This window comes from Pleurodeles waltl, chromosome 8, assembly GCF_031143425.1.
Source record: "Pleurodeles waltl isolate 20211129_DDA chromosome 8, aPleWal1.hap1.20221129, whole genome shotgun sequence".
NCBI lineage: Eukaryota > Metazoa > Chordata > Amphibia > Caudata > Salamandridae > Pleurodeles > Pleurodeles waltl.
This window is the reverse complement of record NC_090447.1, coordinates 402,122,502-402,140,751: the sequence shown is the minus strand read 5'-3', so window position 1 is coordinate 402,140,751 and position 18,250 is coordinate 402,122,502. Positions and strand designations below refer to the sequence as shown.

The window sequence follows — 18,250 nt, the reverse complement described above, 5'->3', positions numbered from 1 at the left end:
AATGGGTGGGATGTTGCCCCAAAGAATCGAAGTGGAAGACAAAGTGTCGAATAATGGTAGCAAAGGGGGATAAAGTGGTTGGCGTTTTTTCTAGAAGGCGGTAAATTGATAAAAGCTGGAGAGATCTAGGAAATGCATGACTGACTGGAAGAGGTAAATGAGCAGGAGGGTTGCAACAGAAATACTGCTGAAATTAAGGGGTCATTGTTGAAAACAGAGTGAGTAGGAGCCTTTATCAAATAGTCTTGTAAATTATTTTCAGAAACCATCTAATACATAGATTTGTTTTTGAAGGTGCTATAGATTTTTTTTTTTTTTTTTTTTGTCTTATTGTATTATTCTACTCTTGAGTAAGAATGAATTTATGTGCCTTTTCTACTTTTCTGGGAAGCTATGAAGGAGCTTCCCATTGCTGACCTCAGTTTGCAAGTTTCCGCTGTTTTACAAAACGCAGTATGTACCCTGTTTGGCTTTGTGTAGCTGCGTGACAAATCGTATCTGTCAGATGATTTTTGTATTTCAGCAACAACTTTAAAACGCTTGGTGTGAAGGCTATTTTCTTTGCGTCTTCTTGTACTTGATATTTTGAATTTTATTAAGCCTAGTTGGGATTTCAGCAACGATATCTTAAAGTAAGCCCACACATTCTAGGCTATTCTAGACTCTACATCAGTTGGGAGTATATTAACAAAAACAATTAAAATTAGACATTTTATTGAGCAGAAATATGCTTCAATTTGCTAGTGTGGGTTATGGTACAAGAAAATGCGTGGAATTTATTTGTGCGGCACACCCATCTTTTAAATGTAGTTAAGATCCGCCTGCATGTGGCTGATCTTAAACGTGCAGTGGAGTGCACTGTGTGGTTATTTACAAGGAATCGCAGAGTGGAATGCGGCATGCAGCATGAAATCAAAAACTTGTCGAAGCAAATTTTGTAAAATTTATTATACATGAACTTCTTTTACAAACTTAGATCGTACTCTTAAGTACAGCAATGTGCTGTCAGAGATGCTCAATTCTAAACCTATCTACGAAGCAGTTATTTGTTTAAAAAGACTCTCCCATGATGCGTGTTTAGTTTTAAACTACATTTCGATTTAAATTGTGCCGTGGTACCAAATGGTTGTATTGTCTGCCGCATTCCAGTAGCCAATAGTAGTTCCTCTAACACAGTAAATAAAAACAAGCCCTGACAAATGCAACAGGCGTGGATTTTGTTCACTGCATTGTATCCTTTTATATAGGCTCGCTCTGTAACACTGCTGGAAAAAAGCTAAATGTCTTTCTAGAAAAGTTTCCCTGAAGAGATAATGCCTATTTTAATTTAGAGAGACCTGCATATGCCAGTCCTCCGCTTTTCTTTCAGTACTTATATATTTGTGTGGTTACGTGTGCGTTTGCTTGAAAGTGAAAATGTAATTAATCTGTGCCAGTAACACTTTATTTCTTCTGGTGAGTCATGGGCCCTCCCCAGACTCGAACATTCCCAGGTTTAAGATTTCCTCAGACTTTTAGTTGCTAATAACTTTTTCCCCATTTGACAATTCTCCACAAAACTTTCCAGACCTATAGCTTTGTCTACATTGCCAGTCGATGGCTAGTTTTGCAGTGACTTGTCAATTGAGTGCAAAGGTAAAAGGGAGGTCACAAAACGATTTTTTCCATCAATGCACTTTCCATAGCTGTTTACATTTTAGGTAGCGCGAAAATGGCTGAACCGATTTACATGAAATTTGGCAGGATTAGATATTATGATGCGCTGATAAGCCTTTTGAGTACTGTAGGCAAGAGGGTAAGTATTTTTAGGGTAGAGTCTAGTCTGCAAGTGCCTGCACATGCTTCTCACTTGCAAGACTCACCTGTCGCTCATCATTTGTTGGTTACGTGGCACTCTTCTTTCCACTTCAGGCCTGGCATCATTTATTTTCCTTTCTGTGGAGCAGGGACCAAGCACCGATTGATTCAACTTAATTAGTGCCTGTCTGCTGCTCCTGACATGATCGAGGTACTATTTTGTAACTTCTAGTGCCCTGCAAACAAAAGGCTTGTGACTGGCAAAAATGTGCCCAGCAGGACAAACAAAATTACAAAGTTTTATGTTTTTTTAAAGCTAACTTTCTTTTATTTTGCCAAGCTGTCTTTTCTCACTTTCACTCATGTTTTTGCTCGTGGGCGTTCTTCTCAGAAGATGACAACTTGTTCGAAATATTGCTAAGCAAATTTGTATATTTTGTGTAATTTCTGAAATAATGCTTTAACACGTAATCATGCAGAACATCCCAATACACCCAATACAGTCCATCCCAATGCAACCCACCTTACCCCACTCCAATCGAAACCACTCACCCCATTCCACTCCAGTCTTCCCAATCCAATTTGCCCCACTCTAATCAAAAGCAATCTGTTCTACTCCATGACAGTCTGCCCCCACTCCAATCCAAAACTATCTACCTCACTCCCACCCAGAACAATCTGCCCCCCTCCAATCCATAACAATCTTCTCCACTCCATATGCCCCACTCCCATCCAAAAGTATGCCCCACTCAAATCCGCCCCACTCCAGTCGGCCCCCCTCCAATCCACAACAGTATGCCCCACTCCTGTCCAGTTCACCCCACTCCCGTCCAGTCCACCACACCACACCACTCCCATCCAATCCACCCCGCACCACCCCACACCAACCCAATCCACCAGACTCCAATACACCAGACTCCAATACAATTCACTCTACTCCACCCCATTGCAGTCCACATTAATACACCTTACTCCCGTCCCTTCCACCCCTCTCCAAACCCCTTTAATGTACCCCACTTCAATGTAGTACACCCCTCTCCAATCAATCCACATACACCAATCTAATCCTCCCCACTCCAATCCGCCCGCTCCAGTTTCACACCACTCTCCACTCCAATCCATATCATCCAATCGACCCCAAACCAATCCACCCCACTCACTCCAGTCCACTCCTCCCCAATGCGATACATCCCACTCCAGTCCACCCCACTGCAGTTAAATTCACTCCACACCAATCTAGTCCACCTAACCTCAGTGCAATCCACCCCAGTCCAATCTACCCTAGTCCACCCCACCCTAGTCCAATCCAATCCACCCCATTCTATTTAAGTCCTGTCCACCCCACCTCCATGCATCAAGTCCATCCCAATCCAACACACCCCACCCAAACCAGCCCATCCCATCCCATCCCACCCCAATCCAATCCACCCAATCCAGTCCATCCCACCACACCCTGATCCAATCCACCCTACCACATTTCAGTCCTCCCCACTCCAATCCTCCCCACTCCAATGCACCCCACTCCAATACAATCCACCCTATTCCAATCTACTCCAATCCATCCCCCTCACTGCAGTCCACCACACTCTACTCCAACCCACCCACTCTGTCCCAATCCACCCCATCCCAGTTCAGTCTGCCTCCAGCGCGACCCATTCCAGTGCATCCACCCCATTCAGTCCAGCCCACCCCAGCCCTATCACTACAATCCAATTCACCTACCTCAGTCCAATCTCATCTACCCCACTCGACTCCACCTCAGTCCCATCCACCTCACCCCATTTCAGTCCACCCCACTCCAATCTACCCTACACCAATACAGCCCACTCTACCCCAATCCAATCCACCCCATTTTACTCCACTCCACCCCAGTGTTCTCTAATCCAATCCACCCCAATACCTCAATCCACTCCACTCTATTCAACCCCACTCCACGTCACTCTGTGCTGCTGAACTCTACTCCACTCTACAACACTCAACTCCTCCTACTCCACTTTGCAACATTCAAACAAATCCTCTCCACAATACTCCAATCCCCCCACTCCACTCCGACACTCTACACCACTAGCTTTTAGCCCGCCTGAGCAGTAGCCATACTGGTGTACAACATGGCAAAAAATCTTGTCAAAACCAATACCTCTTGTATGGGCGAGACCTATAGGCTTTGCCAATGCTTGTTTATTTAAGTTATATCTGTTATACTGTATTTCTGATACATTTTGCGGTACCTCACAAACTTAGTACAGTATAGCAATGACGGTGCAATATGTAATTGGCTGGTGACTGCCTTTACAAAAGGTAAGGGAAGCCATGTTTCTTTTTTAGGTACACTTTAGCTGTGTTCTGCGATTCGCTCTGTTATATAGGTAAGTATTAGGTTTGATATTTTCCCTATACTTATTACCACTTTTTAGATAGGGGAAAAATATGTATATGTTTCTATATATTTTTAAACAATATATAGAATACTGCGGCACTGCCTAAGGAGTACAGCGGTAACTAAAATAAAATTTAATTTTTTTTTAAAATGTTAAAGATACATTGTATTGTATTATATTTTCCAAATGTTGTATAGTACAGTGTATTTTTTTATTTTTAACATATTTAGGTCTTTACAAAGTCTACGCAGTACCGCTGTAATACCTACAAATTACTGCACTACTTAAAACATTTTCAAAAAACTTTTTGTTTCTCCCTAAACTTCTGTAAAAGTATAACTACGCTTCTCTACCTGTTAACACTTCAGTAAAGTTGTAATAGGTAGGGAACAACAATAAAAGCTACCACTTACCTTTTTCTATTACCCTAACCCAGACCGCAGCGAAACACAGAACACAAACTGTGCTGAAAACTTCAGGGCTGTGTTTTACGTTTGGTAAACACAGCCATTAGCCAATCACATACTGCCTTATCTTGCACATGAACTGTGGTATACAGCAAACTTATTGCAGTAAACAGCAACACAATACATTACTTTTTAAAAACCTATAACTTTAGCACTACTTACACTATTCACACATACTACTGAAAATTATCGTTTACACCTAATAATTTCCTGCCACATTACATCTACATCCGTTCATACCTTCTCACACTAGGTCTATTTCAATTACCACACTTTACTCTATGCCACTCCACACCACTGCACTCTTTGCCACTCATGCTATTACACTCTACCTCTCTACGTGTCAGTCCACTCTATGCAACTCCACTCTAAGCAGCTAAACTGTACTGTATTACACTCTACACTAATCCATTTTATGTCACTCCAGTCTCACTTCACTGTACACCCATCCTCTCTATGCATTTCAATTGTATGCTATTTCACTGTATGCAACTAAATTCTGCAAAACTACAAGGTATACTATTCCTCTGTCACTCCACTGGATGCCACATCAGTGTAAAAAACCTGCACTGTATGCTTTTACACTGTGTAACCACTCCATTCTGCCATTCCACTATACACCACTCCTCTCTACAACAGTCAACTATTTCACTGTAAATCACTCCACACCACTCTACCCTACTACTCTACTCCACTGTATCCCAGTCCACTGCACTGTACACCTGTAACACAATGTTATTCCACTTTACACCACTCCCTGTTATTTCACTGGACATCAGTCCCCACTGCACCATTTCACTGTACGCACCTCCACTCTTACCACTCCACTTTACACTAATCCACTCAACAGCACTTCACTTTGTCATTTCACTGTACACCACTCCATAATCTATACACTGTTGCATTCGGTCACTACACCACTCCACTGTATGCCACTCCACTGTACGCTGTTTTAGCGTATGCAGCTACACTGTACCTCATTCCACTGTACGACAATCAGTGCTACTCCTGCTACTCCACTGTACACTGTTACACTCTTCCACACTACACTTCGCCATGCCACTGTGTGCCACTCCACTTTACAACACTTCACTCTGCTCCACTAAATGCTATTCATTTTACGTAACTACGCATCTCAACTATGCTATTCAACTCTATGCCACTCCACTCTACCACATTTCAGTGTCCTCCACTCCACTGTAATCTATTCCACTCTATGCTAATCCACTATACTCCCACTCTGCTCGCCAACATCGTCCGATCCCACGGCCTCAACATCGTCTCCTAGTCAGACGACACTCAGCTCATCCTCTCTCTCACAAAGGACTCCGCAACCGCCAAGAACAACCTCCACACCGGACTCCACGCCATTGCCAACTGGATGAAAGCAAACCACCTCAATCTGAATTCATAAAAGGCCAAGATCATCATCTTCGACCCCAACAGGTCAGCATGGGACGACTCCTGGTGGCCTGCCACTCTGGGGTCGCACCCACTACCCACCCACGCACGCAACCTCTGCTTCATACTGGACTCTTCGCTCTCCATGACCCAGCAAGTCAACGCCATCTCGTTCTCATGCTTCAACACCCTTCGAATGCTCCGCAAGACCTTCAGGTGTATTCCCGTGGAAACCAGAAGAACGATCACCCATGCCCTCGTCAGCAGCAGACTGGACTACGGCAACGCCCTCTACGCGGGAACAACAGACGAGCTCCAGAAAAAACTCCAGTGCATCCAGAACACCTCAGCACATCTCATCCTCAACCTCCCTCGCCATGAACACATCTCAGCCCACCTCAAAGACCTCCACTGGCTACCCGTCAACAAAAGGATCGTCTTCAAACTCCTAATCCACGCTCACAAAGCTCTCCATGACACCGGACTGGCCTACCTCAACGATCGTCTCAATTTCCACAACCCGACACGCCAGCTCCGCTCCGCCAACCTCACCCTCTCAACAGTCCCCCGCATATACCGTACCACAACCGGCGGTAGATCCTTCTTCCACCTTGCTGCCAAAACCTGGAACTCCCACCCTGCCAACCTACGTATGACCCAGGACCTCCTGACCTTCAGGAAGCACCTCAAGACCTGGCTTTTCGAGCAGTAGCCGCCCCCTGCCCTCCCAGCGCCTTGAGACCCTTCCGGGTGAGTAGCGCGCTTAACAAATTGCTGAAGATTGAAAAATTACTGATTGACTCTGCACTGTGTTCTCACAAAATATTTGATTTGCGATGTGATAACAGTTTTTGTAAATACTAGTATTTTATTTATATGGTGTAAGCGAGAAGATAAATGGGAAAAGCAGTTTATGGAGAATACACAAGTTATAGTTAACGTAGTGTGGCCACTGAGTTGAATAAACTGTGTATGAAGATGCGCAAGTTATAATAATTTGAAGTTGTTGCGCAATTTATAAATTAAATGTGTAAGTTGTGAAATGTAAACTTTTGTGTAATTTAAGTTGGGTTTGTGGATAAAAAACAATATTTATATTAATTTAAAGGTGGTGCGCAAGTAATAAATTTAAGGTATAACTGTAACTTAAGAATTTGTAATATTTGTGTATTGTTAGGGTTGGTTTGTATAGAAAGAAACAACGTTTTTCCTAACTTTAGCAAAGCTTTAACCTCTAGTTTTATTTATATATATATATATATATATATATATATATATATATATATATATATATATATATATATATATACATACAAAACAATGTGGTCGATGAAATCTTTGTTACGCTGCAGGATGACGGAGGAGACCACTCTCCCAAATAATATTTAATAAAGAATTCAGCGCACTCCATGAAGTCCCCAATAGCGTGTATTTATTTCAGTTTAGAGCAGCGCAACAACCACCAACGCGTTTCAACTCACTGGGAGTCTTGTTCACGGTAAAAACATATCTGGTAATAAAACTATAAATGGACTCCATCATACAACTTGTACTTTAACATGTGCTGAATGTTTTTTAACAACTTATTTTAAGCAATCCTCTATGTTGATACCATCCACCTTATGCTGTGCCCTTTCTTTAGGATTGAATGAATATGCGATAAAACATTGCCCTCGACCAATAACAATGTAAATATATACATTGATATTAACAGTGGAAATGTTGTTTTTTAGTAATAATTGGTTGACTACAATATCCAGAATGCATCATAATGGGCAGTATGGTTATGTGTTATAAAAGGTGAAAGTAAGGAAGTACTCACTTACCGTGAACAAGAGTCCCAGTGAGTTGAAAAGCATTGGTGGTTGTTGCGCTGCTCTGAATTGATATCCATACACGCTATTTGGGTCTTTGAGTGTGGTTAATATATGTGTGTATATATGTATATGTATATGTGTGTGTGTATATATATATATATATATATATATATATATAAACACACACTTTTTTCTACAGACGGGGGGGGGGGGGGAGGCGTCAGTGTATGGCACCACCAGCCCCGCTGCATGTACTCCATTTCCAAACTCTGGAAAGAGGACAGGACAAAAGGATATGTGGAAACAATTCATTAGTTTAATGCATCAGCACCGCACAACACGTTTTGCCCGATCAAAAATGCTTAGTGTGGTAGTGATGCAATAAGCTAATAAAGTGTTTGCACAGATCAGTTGTTTGTGTTGGAGCCTCCTTTTCAGAATTTGGAAGTAACATTGAAGCAAAAGTGTGTGTGTGTGTATATATATTTATAAATATATATTTTCTCCAACTCCACCGTAGCTGCTGATCGACTCGCAGCACATGTGTGTTCGTGAGGAACTTACACCTTAATTTCTGAAAAGTTTCCTAGTTGGGAACACAACTATGGACACTCTTGGGGATTATGGAAAATTAAATATTTGCTGTACAGATAAAACCAATAGACTCATTTTAGCTCTTAGCCTTTGTCAATGTTGCTGAAACTGACGCTGTGCACCTTCTTATACACATCTCATCATAACAGCGGCAAGAGGTCCATTAACATAAACAAAGGCTTGCTGGCTCAGCACTCGATCGACTGTGCTGAAATGAAACTTGATGGGCGTATTAAAAGGTGTTCACAAATTTATGATCTTCAATTTTATCTCCATAAATTAACATATTAAAAATAGACACACAATGCCAGCAAAATAAATTAAACAAGAACATAGAAAGTAGTTGTTTTGGAATTGTTCATGAAAATATCAAATTGATTACATTTGTTAGTACTGAGAATAAAAAAATTTGTATGCCGCACAAAAATGTCTCAGGATCTAAAGATATGACATAAACCAGCTTTGCCAATACGTATTGGCCGATAACCCTTGGGCTTTATCAGTGCTTGTTTTGTTGTGTCACGGTTTTGGCAAAATGGCTCCCATCAATCTAGAAGCTGCTTGGCTCTCATCAATCTAAAAAAAAAAAAAAAAAAACATCGACCAAAAGCAAAAATATTTTTTACTCATTCTAAGCCCTGGTATTCAGGCAACTATTTTGTGTGGGGATGTGCTCTTGTGGAAGGAGGGTGGCATATCTAACAGTGTAGTTAGCCAGTGGCTGAAGTGGGTGACGCATTGCCCCATGCCGTATACTGTAGTAGATGGAATAAAAATGTGAATGGCACAAGAAAAGACCCGCAGTTTAAGAGCGCTTGGGAAAAGTTCTTATAAGTATATTATACATATAATTTTAGTAATTTTGGCCAACCCCAGAACTAAAAAGTCGTAAGAAGTACATGTGCAAACTGCATACAGAAAAGGGGAAAATCGAACAGTCCCCTTAAAAAAAAAAAAAAAAAAAAAAAAAAGTTACACTTTATTAATATTTTACAGATCCATGTAAACTTTGAAATACATTGTGCAAACCATTTATTAAAAAAATAAAATAATATATATATATATATATAGATATATATATATATATATAGTATGGCAATTATCTATACTAAGTAATACACCTACTTAAAAATATTCTGTGCTATTAAGCCCTTTTTATATTTTTTACACATGACAATGCCTCCATTTATATACATACAAAGGGTTCCAGTTATACATACATATTTATTTCATACATTTTAAGGACGTTCACAACAACATGCCACCCACAGTCACTTTTGATTCCCAGGCCACCAGAAATTGGGTAGATAATTTGTTACCTGACATCCGCCTTATTGTTAAACACATGGCGTACTGATTCCATTACTAACTGGCATGGAAGATACAGCCTATCCTCCCTAGCAATGGGCCTTTCATCTCTACTTGTCCACGTAAACAGAGGCATGCCCATACTAAATAGAACATAAGTTCTCTGCACTTTAAGCAATTGATTCATAGACAAATACGGCTGCAGTTTTTCATGAATATATTTCACATAACCAATTAAAGTTTTCTCAGAGACGTTGAATCTGCAGCTATAGTACAGACTGCAAGTTTGTCATGTGTCGGTCTTGAGCTGTGGTCGGAAGTGTCTGGATCTAAAAAAGGTTCTGTTAATTGTTGACAGTCTCATGCCACATTCAAGTAGTGAAGTCTCAATTCATCCACTCTCAGATCCAATTTGAGGGCCACAGTGCACAAAGCATCTGCGAACCACAACTGCGGTGGTTGAGATAGTTTGCCACTGGTGTCCTAAAGTTAGTGCTTCTAGGAGTCCTAAAACCTGGACCAAGCACACCCATTCTGCATTTGACTCTGAGTGGTGACTTTGTTCCTTAATATATATTTTTTTAATGCTTACATGTAAGCATAAAAAACAAAATAAATTTGAAATGCAACTTCTAACAGTAATTTAACTGTATGTTAATGTAGTCTGCGTCAACCAATCCCACCTTAATTATTCTTACCATTACAGTATTTAAACTTAGGTTTTTTTCCGGAAGAAAGAATATGCTATCTGTGTTATTTAAAAAAAAAATATATATATATATATATATACTGAGATTACAAATGTAAGCATATTTTAAGTTTACAAAATTTGTTTTTGTGGATAAAACAGTGCTTTTTGAAGGTGAATATGTTTGTTTTTACTATTACAAGTGCATGACTAATCCCTGATGTACTAACCTTGTGAATGGGCTTTGAACATGAAAGCTGTACTAATCCTTGTGCTTGTTGTTTGAATGTTTGGTACAGGAAGCGAGCAGCTGCAAAGCATCTAATAGAACGCTACTACCACCAGTTAACTGAGGGTTGTGGAAATGAGGCCTGCACGAATGAGTTTTGTGCTTCCTATCCAACGTTTCATCGTATGGATAACAATGCAGCAGCCATTAAGGCCCTCGAACTATATAAGATTAATGCAAAACTCTGTGATCCTCATCCCTCCAAGAAAGGAACAAGCTCAGCGTATCTAGAAAACAACTCCAAAGGTGCCCATACCAACTCCTGCACTGGTAGAAAAATGAACAAGAAGGAGGTTCACGGGCCAAGAGAGGACTTTAAAGGTAAGGCTTGCACTGACTGCTACTAATGCCATTCTGAATCATTTACATATATTTTTAAATGGTAATCTGATACCTAAAATAGTTTTATAGGAATAATTATTGTATATTGTCTTGTACCAGTGTACTACTGGCGTTTCTTTCAGTAGATACCATTGCCTTTTCAAGCAAGAGTCTATACCGTGTGCTTTAACATAGTTGTGCCATTGTGAGATGAAGGTGACAACTAGGCATGCTGCTGTTGGTAGTATAGTTTTTTGTTAGCCAAAGGTTTTCACGCGGCCACAGTTGTTCTGATGTGAAATTCTTCACCATCTTCATTTTGTGGTGGACCCACCTTTACACTTGACTTGCTTGCACATAGATATGTTCACGTTTACTTTCATTTGACGCTCCCACTGCTGTGATGCTTTGTCTGGCTGGCCTCCGAATAAGGAACTCACCATGCCTGTTCCCCTAAATTTCATCAGGCTTCAAGTGTTTATTACTTACTTTTTTTTTTAAAGTCTTTTTATTGATACATTTTTTAACATTTAGCACATTTGTTATAATGCATCTTCATAAAGCTATTATCTTGTTTGCCGTGCAGGGCTTCAGTGCTTAAATCGCTCATCATATACATGTAAGTATTGATCACTTACCTCTCTGGTATTCTCTACTAAATAAACTAAATGTGTAAGTAGCACACTACCATTAGTCTTAATGGATTGTGAAGACAGATCTTTCCTTCTGTGATACTCTTGCGTCCTCTACAGGGGTCTGAGAATGCTCACTCGGCCACTTATTACTCCACCCCCAGTTTTTTCTGTGATGCTGCTTCCTCAAGCAGAAGCAAATTACTTGCTTGTAACATGGCTGGTGCACATCCTTTTTCAGTCACGGCTCGGTGTTTGAACCATTGAAAAATGGCTGTTTCAAGGCAATGCAGATAGAGATACAAAAATGGTGACTGGGAAAAAATGTTTGTCACCCTATAAGATTGTGATTTATTTTATTTTTATTATCCCTGCCCTCCGATACGGATTTTAGGTAATTTGTGAATTTTCTATCCAAATATGCTAAAGCCTAACTCATGAGTCTGTCCAGCAAATCTTTCTAATGCAAACTTCTCCAACTCCTAAATATATTGTAGACAAATTACAAATCAGGCGTATTTTGAATACAATTCTGTGTACATACCAAGCATTGTGTAAATCTGTTAAGTAGTGCTCGCTGTAGAAGAGTAAAAATTCCAGTGAAATCTAAATGGGGAAAGTTACTTTTAGAATACAGCACATAACTTTGGCCGCCTGGACCGTCGTAGCAATTTGGACTTGTAGAACTCGAGCTGGATGAGCCATGTTTATCTGTTTCTTCATGGATTTGTCAAACAGCGGTACATTGATTTGCATCTCGGAAAAATCCTATGAACTTAAGTGAGTCACTGCGTTATCTTTAATTTAGATGTGGATATGGTGTAAGCAAAAGGTCATCAACAAGTCTTTTTATATGCCTCAGTGCCATATTTAATCTTGTGATGAAACCTGTTCATTTTTATCCTACTTGCTGAACGCAGAGCAAGATCAACATGGGCGATAAAGGGCAGTTTTGTTGAGTAGTCCTTCCCAGACAAAATGTATTTGTTTTCTCCTCCTTGACTAGTATGCCCCACTTTATTTGGATAATTTGTGTGTTCCTGCTTCTTCTGCCCAGTACTATTTTGATTTACCAACTCTGGCAGAGAGATGTTTAGACTTTTTTGACATTGAGGGCTACTATTAATGTAGAGATTGTTTTTCTCTGGGCTTTCGCCATCAAATAGGCAACATGCCATATGTTGTACAACGCCATTCTACTTTGAATGAGTTCTGATGTTCTTGGTGTTGTACTAAAGGTTCCAGTCTAGCAGCTGATATTTTGGTACAGATTCTGGGGGGAACATGGTACTTTGGAAAAAGTGCACTATTTTCTGATTTCAATAATGGGGTGAACGTTCCTATCTGTAAACACAAATTAAGCAGCCCTGCCTCACTTTCGAGGCCCCATAACTGAAGCCAGTATGGACACCTATTATAGCTTTAATGATTAGTTTTCATTTTTCACTTCATCCAGTATTCACAGATGTTAAGCTTCCTGTAAGGAAATGCCTCCTTGGCATGGTTGCCCCCTGACTTTTTGCCTTTGCTGATGCTATGTTTACAATTGAAAGTGTGCTGAGGACTGCTAACCAGGCCCCAGCACCAGTGTTCTTTCCCTAACCTGTACTTTTGTATCCACAATTGGCAGACCCTGGCATCCAGATAAGTCCCTTGTAACTGGTACTTCTAGTACCAAGGGCCCTGATGCCAAGGAAGGTCTCTAAGGGCTGCAGCATGTCTTATGCCACCCTGGAGACCTCTCACTCAGCACAGACACACTGCTTACCAGCTTGTATGTGCTAGTGAGAACAAAACGAGTAAGTCGACATGGCACTCCCCTCAGGGTGCCATGCCAGCCTCTCACTGCCTATGCAAGTATAGGTCAGTCACCCCTCTAGCAGGCCTTACAGCCCTAAGGCAGGGTGCACTATACCATAGGTGAGGGTACCAGTGCATGAGCATGGTACCCCTACAGTGTCTAAACAAAACCTTAGACATTGTAAGTGCAGGGTAGCCATAAGAGTATATGGTCTGGGAGTTTGTCAAACACGAACTCCACAGCACCATAATGGCTACACTGAAAACTGGGAAGTTTGGTATCAAACTTCTCAGCACAATAAATGCACACTGATGCCAGTGTACATTTTATTGCAAAATACACCCCAGAGGGCACCTTAGAGGTGCCCCCTGAAACTTAACCGACTGTCTGTGTAGGCTGACTAGTTCCAGCAGCCTGCCACACTAGAGACATGTTGCTGGCCCCATGGGGAGAGTGCCTTTGTCACTCTGAGGCCAGTAACAAAGCCTGCACTGGGTGGAGATGGTAACACCTCCCCCAGGCAGGAGCTGTAACACCTGGCGGTGAGCCTCAAAGGCTCACCCCTTTGTCACAGCCCAGCAGGGCACTCCAGCTTAGTGGAGTTGCCCGCCCCCTCCGGCCACGGCCCCCACTTTTGGCGGCAAGGCTGGAGGGAACAAAGAAAGCAACAAGGAGGAGTCACTGGCCAGTCAGGACAGCCCCTAAGGTGTCCTGAGCTGAGGTGACTCTAACTTTTAGAAATCCTCCATCTTGCAGATGGAGGATTCCCCCAATAGGGTTAGGATTGTGACCCCCTCCCCTTGGGAGGAGGCACAAAGAGGGTGTACCCACCCTCAGGGCTAGTAGCCATTGGCTACTAACCCCCCAGACCTAAACACGCCCTTAAATTTAGTATTTAAGGGCTACCCTGAACCCTAGAAAATTAGATTCCTGCAACAACAACAAGAAGGACTGCCTAGCTGAAAACCCCTGCAGAGGAAGACCAGAAGACAACAACTGCCTTGGCTCCAGAAACTCACCGGCCTGTCTCCTGCCTTCCAAAGAACTCTGCTCCAGCGACGCCTTCCAAAGGGACCAGCGACCTCTGAATCCTCTGAGGACTGCCCTGCTTCGACGACGACAAGAACCTCCCGAGGACAGCGGACCTGCTCCAAAAAGACTGCAACTTTATCCAAAGGAGCAGCTTTAAAGAACCCTGCAACTCCCCGCAAGAAGCGTGAGACTTGCAACACTGCACCCGGCGACCCCGACTCGGCTGGTGGAGAACCAACACCTCAGGGAGGACCCCCGGACTACTCTACGACTGTGAGTACCATGTACTATGCGTTTTGGGCACCACTTTGAACTCTGCACCTGACCGGCCCTGAGCTCCTGGTGTGGTAACTTTGGGGTTGCTCTGAACCCCCAACGGTGGGCTACCTTGGACCAAGAACTGAACCCTGTAAGTGTCTTACTTACCTGGTAAAACTAACAAAAACTTACCTCCCCCAGGAACTGTGAAAATTGCACTAAGTGTCCACTTTTAAAGTAGCTATTTGTGAATAACTTGAAAAGTATACATGCAATTGAAATGATTCAAAGTTCCTAATGTACTTACCTGCAATACCTTTCAAACAAGATATTACATGTTAAATTTGAACCTGTGGTTCTTAAAATAAACTAAGAAAATATATTTTTCTATAACAAAACCTATTGGCTGGATTTGTCTCTGAGTGTGTGTACCTCATTTATTGTCTATGTGTATGTACAACAAATGCTTAACACTACTCCTTGGATAAGCCTACTGCTCGACCACACTACCACAAAATAGAGCATTAGTATTATCTCTATTTACCACTATTTTACCTCTAAGGGGAACCCTTGGACTCTGTGCATGCTATTCCTTACTTGGAAATAGCACATACAGAGCCAACTTCCTACACTTCCACTCTGTGTAAATCTGGCAGAACTGACAAGGCCTCCTAGAGGTCTACTGTTTTGTCCCATAAGAGCTATCTTTACAGAACCTAAATATTATCTTTGCTTTTCTGTTTCTGAAGAAATTGCACTTTCATTCTTAGTCTTGTAACCATCAATTAGAGCCCAAGTCCAACATGCTCAATCTGGGAGGCAGTAATTTATCTGCTTATTAGCTTTCTCGTAAAAGTGCTGTTTGAGAAGCAAGAGGGCCCTCTGTTTTTAAATAGCAAGTTCAGTTCACTTACGGTGTTAACACTGTGCAGAGCAATTAAATGTCCCCTGTACTTTTGTGCAGGTAGCTCTTATCAGACTATGAAGCTATGCATGTGCCTTTAAACTCCTTATTTGCATCTCATATGATACCAAAAATGGCAACCTCAGTAGGATTTGAATTGAGGTATACAGAGCACATCTCATTCATTTTAAATCTTTGCACCCTGTCCCTCAAAACTCTGGGGATACATTTCTGCATGTCCCCCTCCTTAGTAGCCGTGTATCCATCTTGATTACTTGGGTGTAATACAAAGGGGTGTCCTGTGTAAGGATGTCCGTATAGGCGTAGCAAGTCAGTTATGGATTTAGGTTTCACTGTTTAAAATGTTGAAAGATAAGATTAAATACTTGTACATCAACATAACACTTTCCTTATTGGGTATAAGGTAAATTACCTTAAACTTTAGGGTAATGGGTTTGTATGGGTTGGGAGGCGGATAACGCTATTTAGGTATTTTATTATATTGCCCAAGAACTAGAGTGGACCTGGGCTTGCACAAATGCAGGACCTGTTCTGAAGTTACCCAGTTATTACCAATGTCTGAATGGCCCCTGGTGCATTTTTATAAGATTTTGGCAGACATAGTTTAGGCAGTCGTGGGGGGACTGCTCTAGGACTGATTTTGGCTGGATGAGAGGGACAATCCCAGAAATATATCCTTAGGCTTTACCACCAGGGTCGCTGGTGAAGATGTGGACAAGTTGGTGGCATATGGTCTGCTGACCTCCTTCTCCTTCACCTTATATGCCCATACATTTGAATCAGTAATTCAAGCTTGCCATGGTGAGCAAACACTTTGAAGGTGGAAAGTGCTGGCCTGAAGTATAGCAGACTCTACTGAGATAATTAAGATGTTTGATCATTGTTTAAAAGAAGATACAGTGTGTTTTATGGGCTGTGCTACATAAAGAGGAGAGGCTCGGCATTGCAATACCAAAACCAGCAAGCAGACAAATCATGACTGAGGGGAGAAAAGTCCCCTCATGTCCCTATTTCAGATATCTACAGGATAACTAAATATCTCAGTGAGTGGCCGTACATTACAAGATGGAAAGAGGGTTTGAGTTATGGAGTTGAATTTGGGACAGTGAGAACAACACTGAGAGGATGTTAGCAAAGGTACATGCTGCAAGCAGGACATCTAACCTCTGCTAGATCCCGGGGGGTGGGTGGGGGGGGGGGGGGTTATATGTTTGAGGGGATATAGTATGCAGGGAGATGACCTGCACTTGTAGCCCCTTTGTCTTATCAAAGTTATTTTGGAAGGTATTATTGAGTCAATTTAAATGGGTTGTGGTCTCTGCCATCTGCCAATACCAGATAGAACAGTGGTCTATCTGGTATGGTCCGAGATTTGATGTTGGAATGTAAACCAAACAAGAAAGTACTTTAATAATAGAAATTGCTTATTGATCGAAAAAGGATGAAGCTTCTTTGCTTAGTACGTGTACACTTAGGCTGTAGATGATCATGGCAATGAAACCGTTAACACAATCATTCACTAGGGGACAAAAAGTGTGTGGCTGATTGGTTAATCACCTTTCAAAGGCACACTTGACCTTTGGGAATCCCTAGACTATCAGGGTGTTGTGGCTGTTTTGGCAGTTTTGCTGAGTATAGGTTGCAGGGATTCTATCTTATGAGCATCTACTGAGCATTATGTGAAGTTCTATTATGGCTTAATGTAGCACTTTCATCTGACATAGTGACATCCAGGTGCAATTTAGGAAGTTGGTTGGGAGAGTGTTGTGGTGAAGGGTAAACCTGAAGTCTGGGGCGTGGCCAAGATGGCGGCGTGAGCGGACGCGTTCATCCGAGCTCTGCAGCCCGGGCCCCAGAAAGCAGCCTTGCGACCCCGGAGATCGATGTCCCGGGGGGCCTGGAGGTAACGGATGGCTACGAAGAGCGGGGGGTGCTCAGAGAAGCCCGCCTGCGGCGAGAGATGGAGACGCGGAGCCGCGCGGCTTCGGCCCGCGCTGGGTGGCGGTGAGTGCGGCGCGCCGAAGACTGGGCTGCGTGGTGGGCCCGGCAGTCCTGCAGTTGCGGCAGTAGCCCAGGCGGGGCTGGGGTGATATCGCGCAGTGGGGCGGCGATGGGTGCCCGGCGCGGAGTGGTGCGTCGTCGGCCATCCAGGGCTGACGCGCCCACTTTGCTTGGCCCTCCGGTCGGACGAAGGCCCCAGACGAGGCGGCGGATGAGCCGGGGGGTTTCCAGGGACCCCAGCTCTGGAGAGAGGCGGCCTGAGGAGGCGCGACGGCGCTGGACCACTGATCGGCAGTGCGATCTGCCCGCGGTAGCCCTAACCAGTGCTACGGAAATAGCTGGGTGGCGTGTGGCCATTCAGAGTCCAGGAGCGAAAGGGCAGCAGTGGCTGGTGAAATACGTGGCCTGGTCCCCTGGAGATACCGCGAAGGGGCCCTGGCTGGGTGATTGCACGGTCGCAGCAGAGAAGCAGGAGTGATGGCGGCCTCCAAGTCTAAGCGGGAGCGGTCAGTTGCTGGCTGGAGCACGACCGGTGCAGGGT

The 18,250-nt window shown here is 42.8% G+C and overlaps 1 protein-coding gene across 2 annotated transcripts in view; it reads left to right on the top strand.

Annotated features, from left to right (window-relative positions):
• UBE3A (ubiquitin protein ligase E3A) overlaps window positions 1–18,250 on the top strand; it is a 250,200-nt gene that overhangs the window by 40,901 nt on the left and 191,049 nt on the right. Inside the window, exons 3-4 of one of the 2 annotated variants that reach the window (XM_069204273.1) lie at window positions 10,750–11,060; window positions 11,647–11,679. In XM_069204273.1, coding sequence (XP_069060374.1) covers window positions 10,750–11,060; window positions 11,647–11,679 — 344 coding nt within the window. The remainder of the gene's footprint in view (window positions 1–10,749; window positions 11,061–11,646; window positions 11,680–18,250) is intronic. The other variant, XM_069204274.1, reaches the window with a different exon arrangement.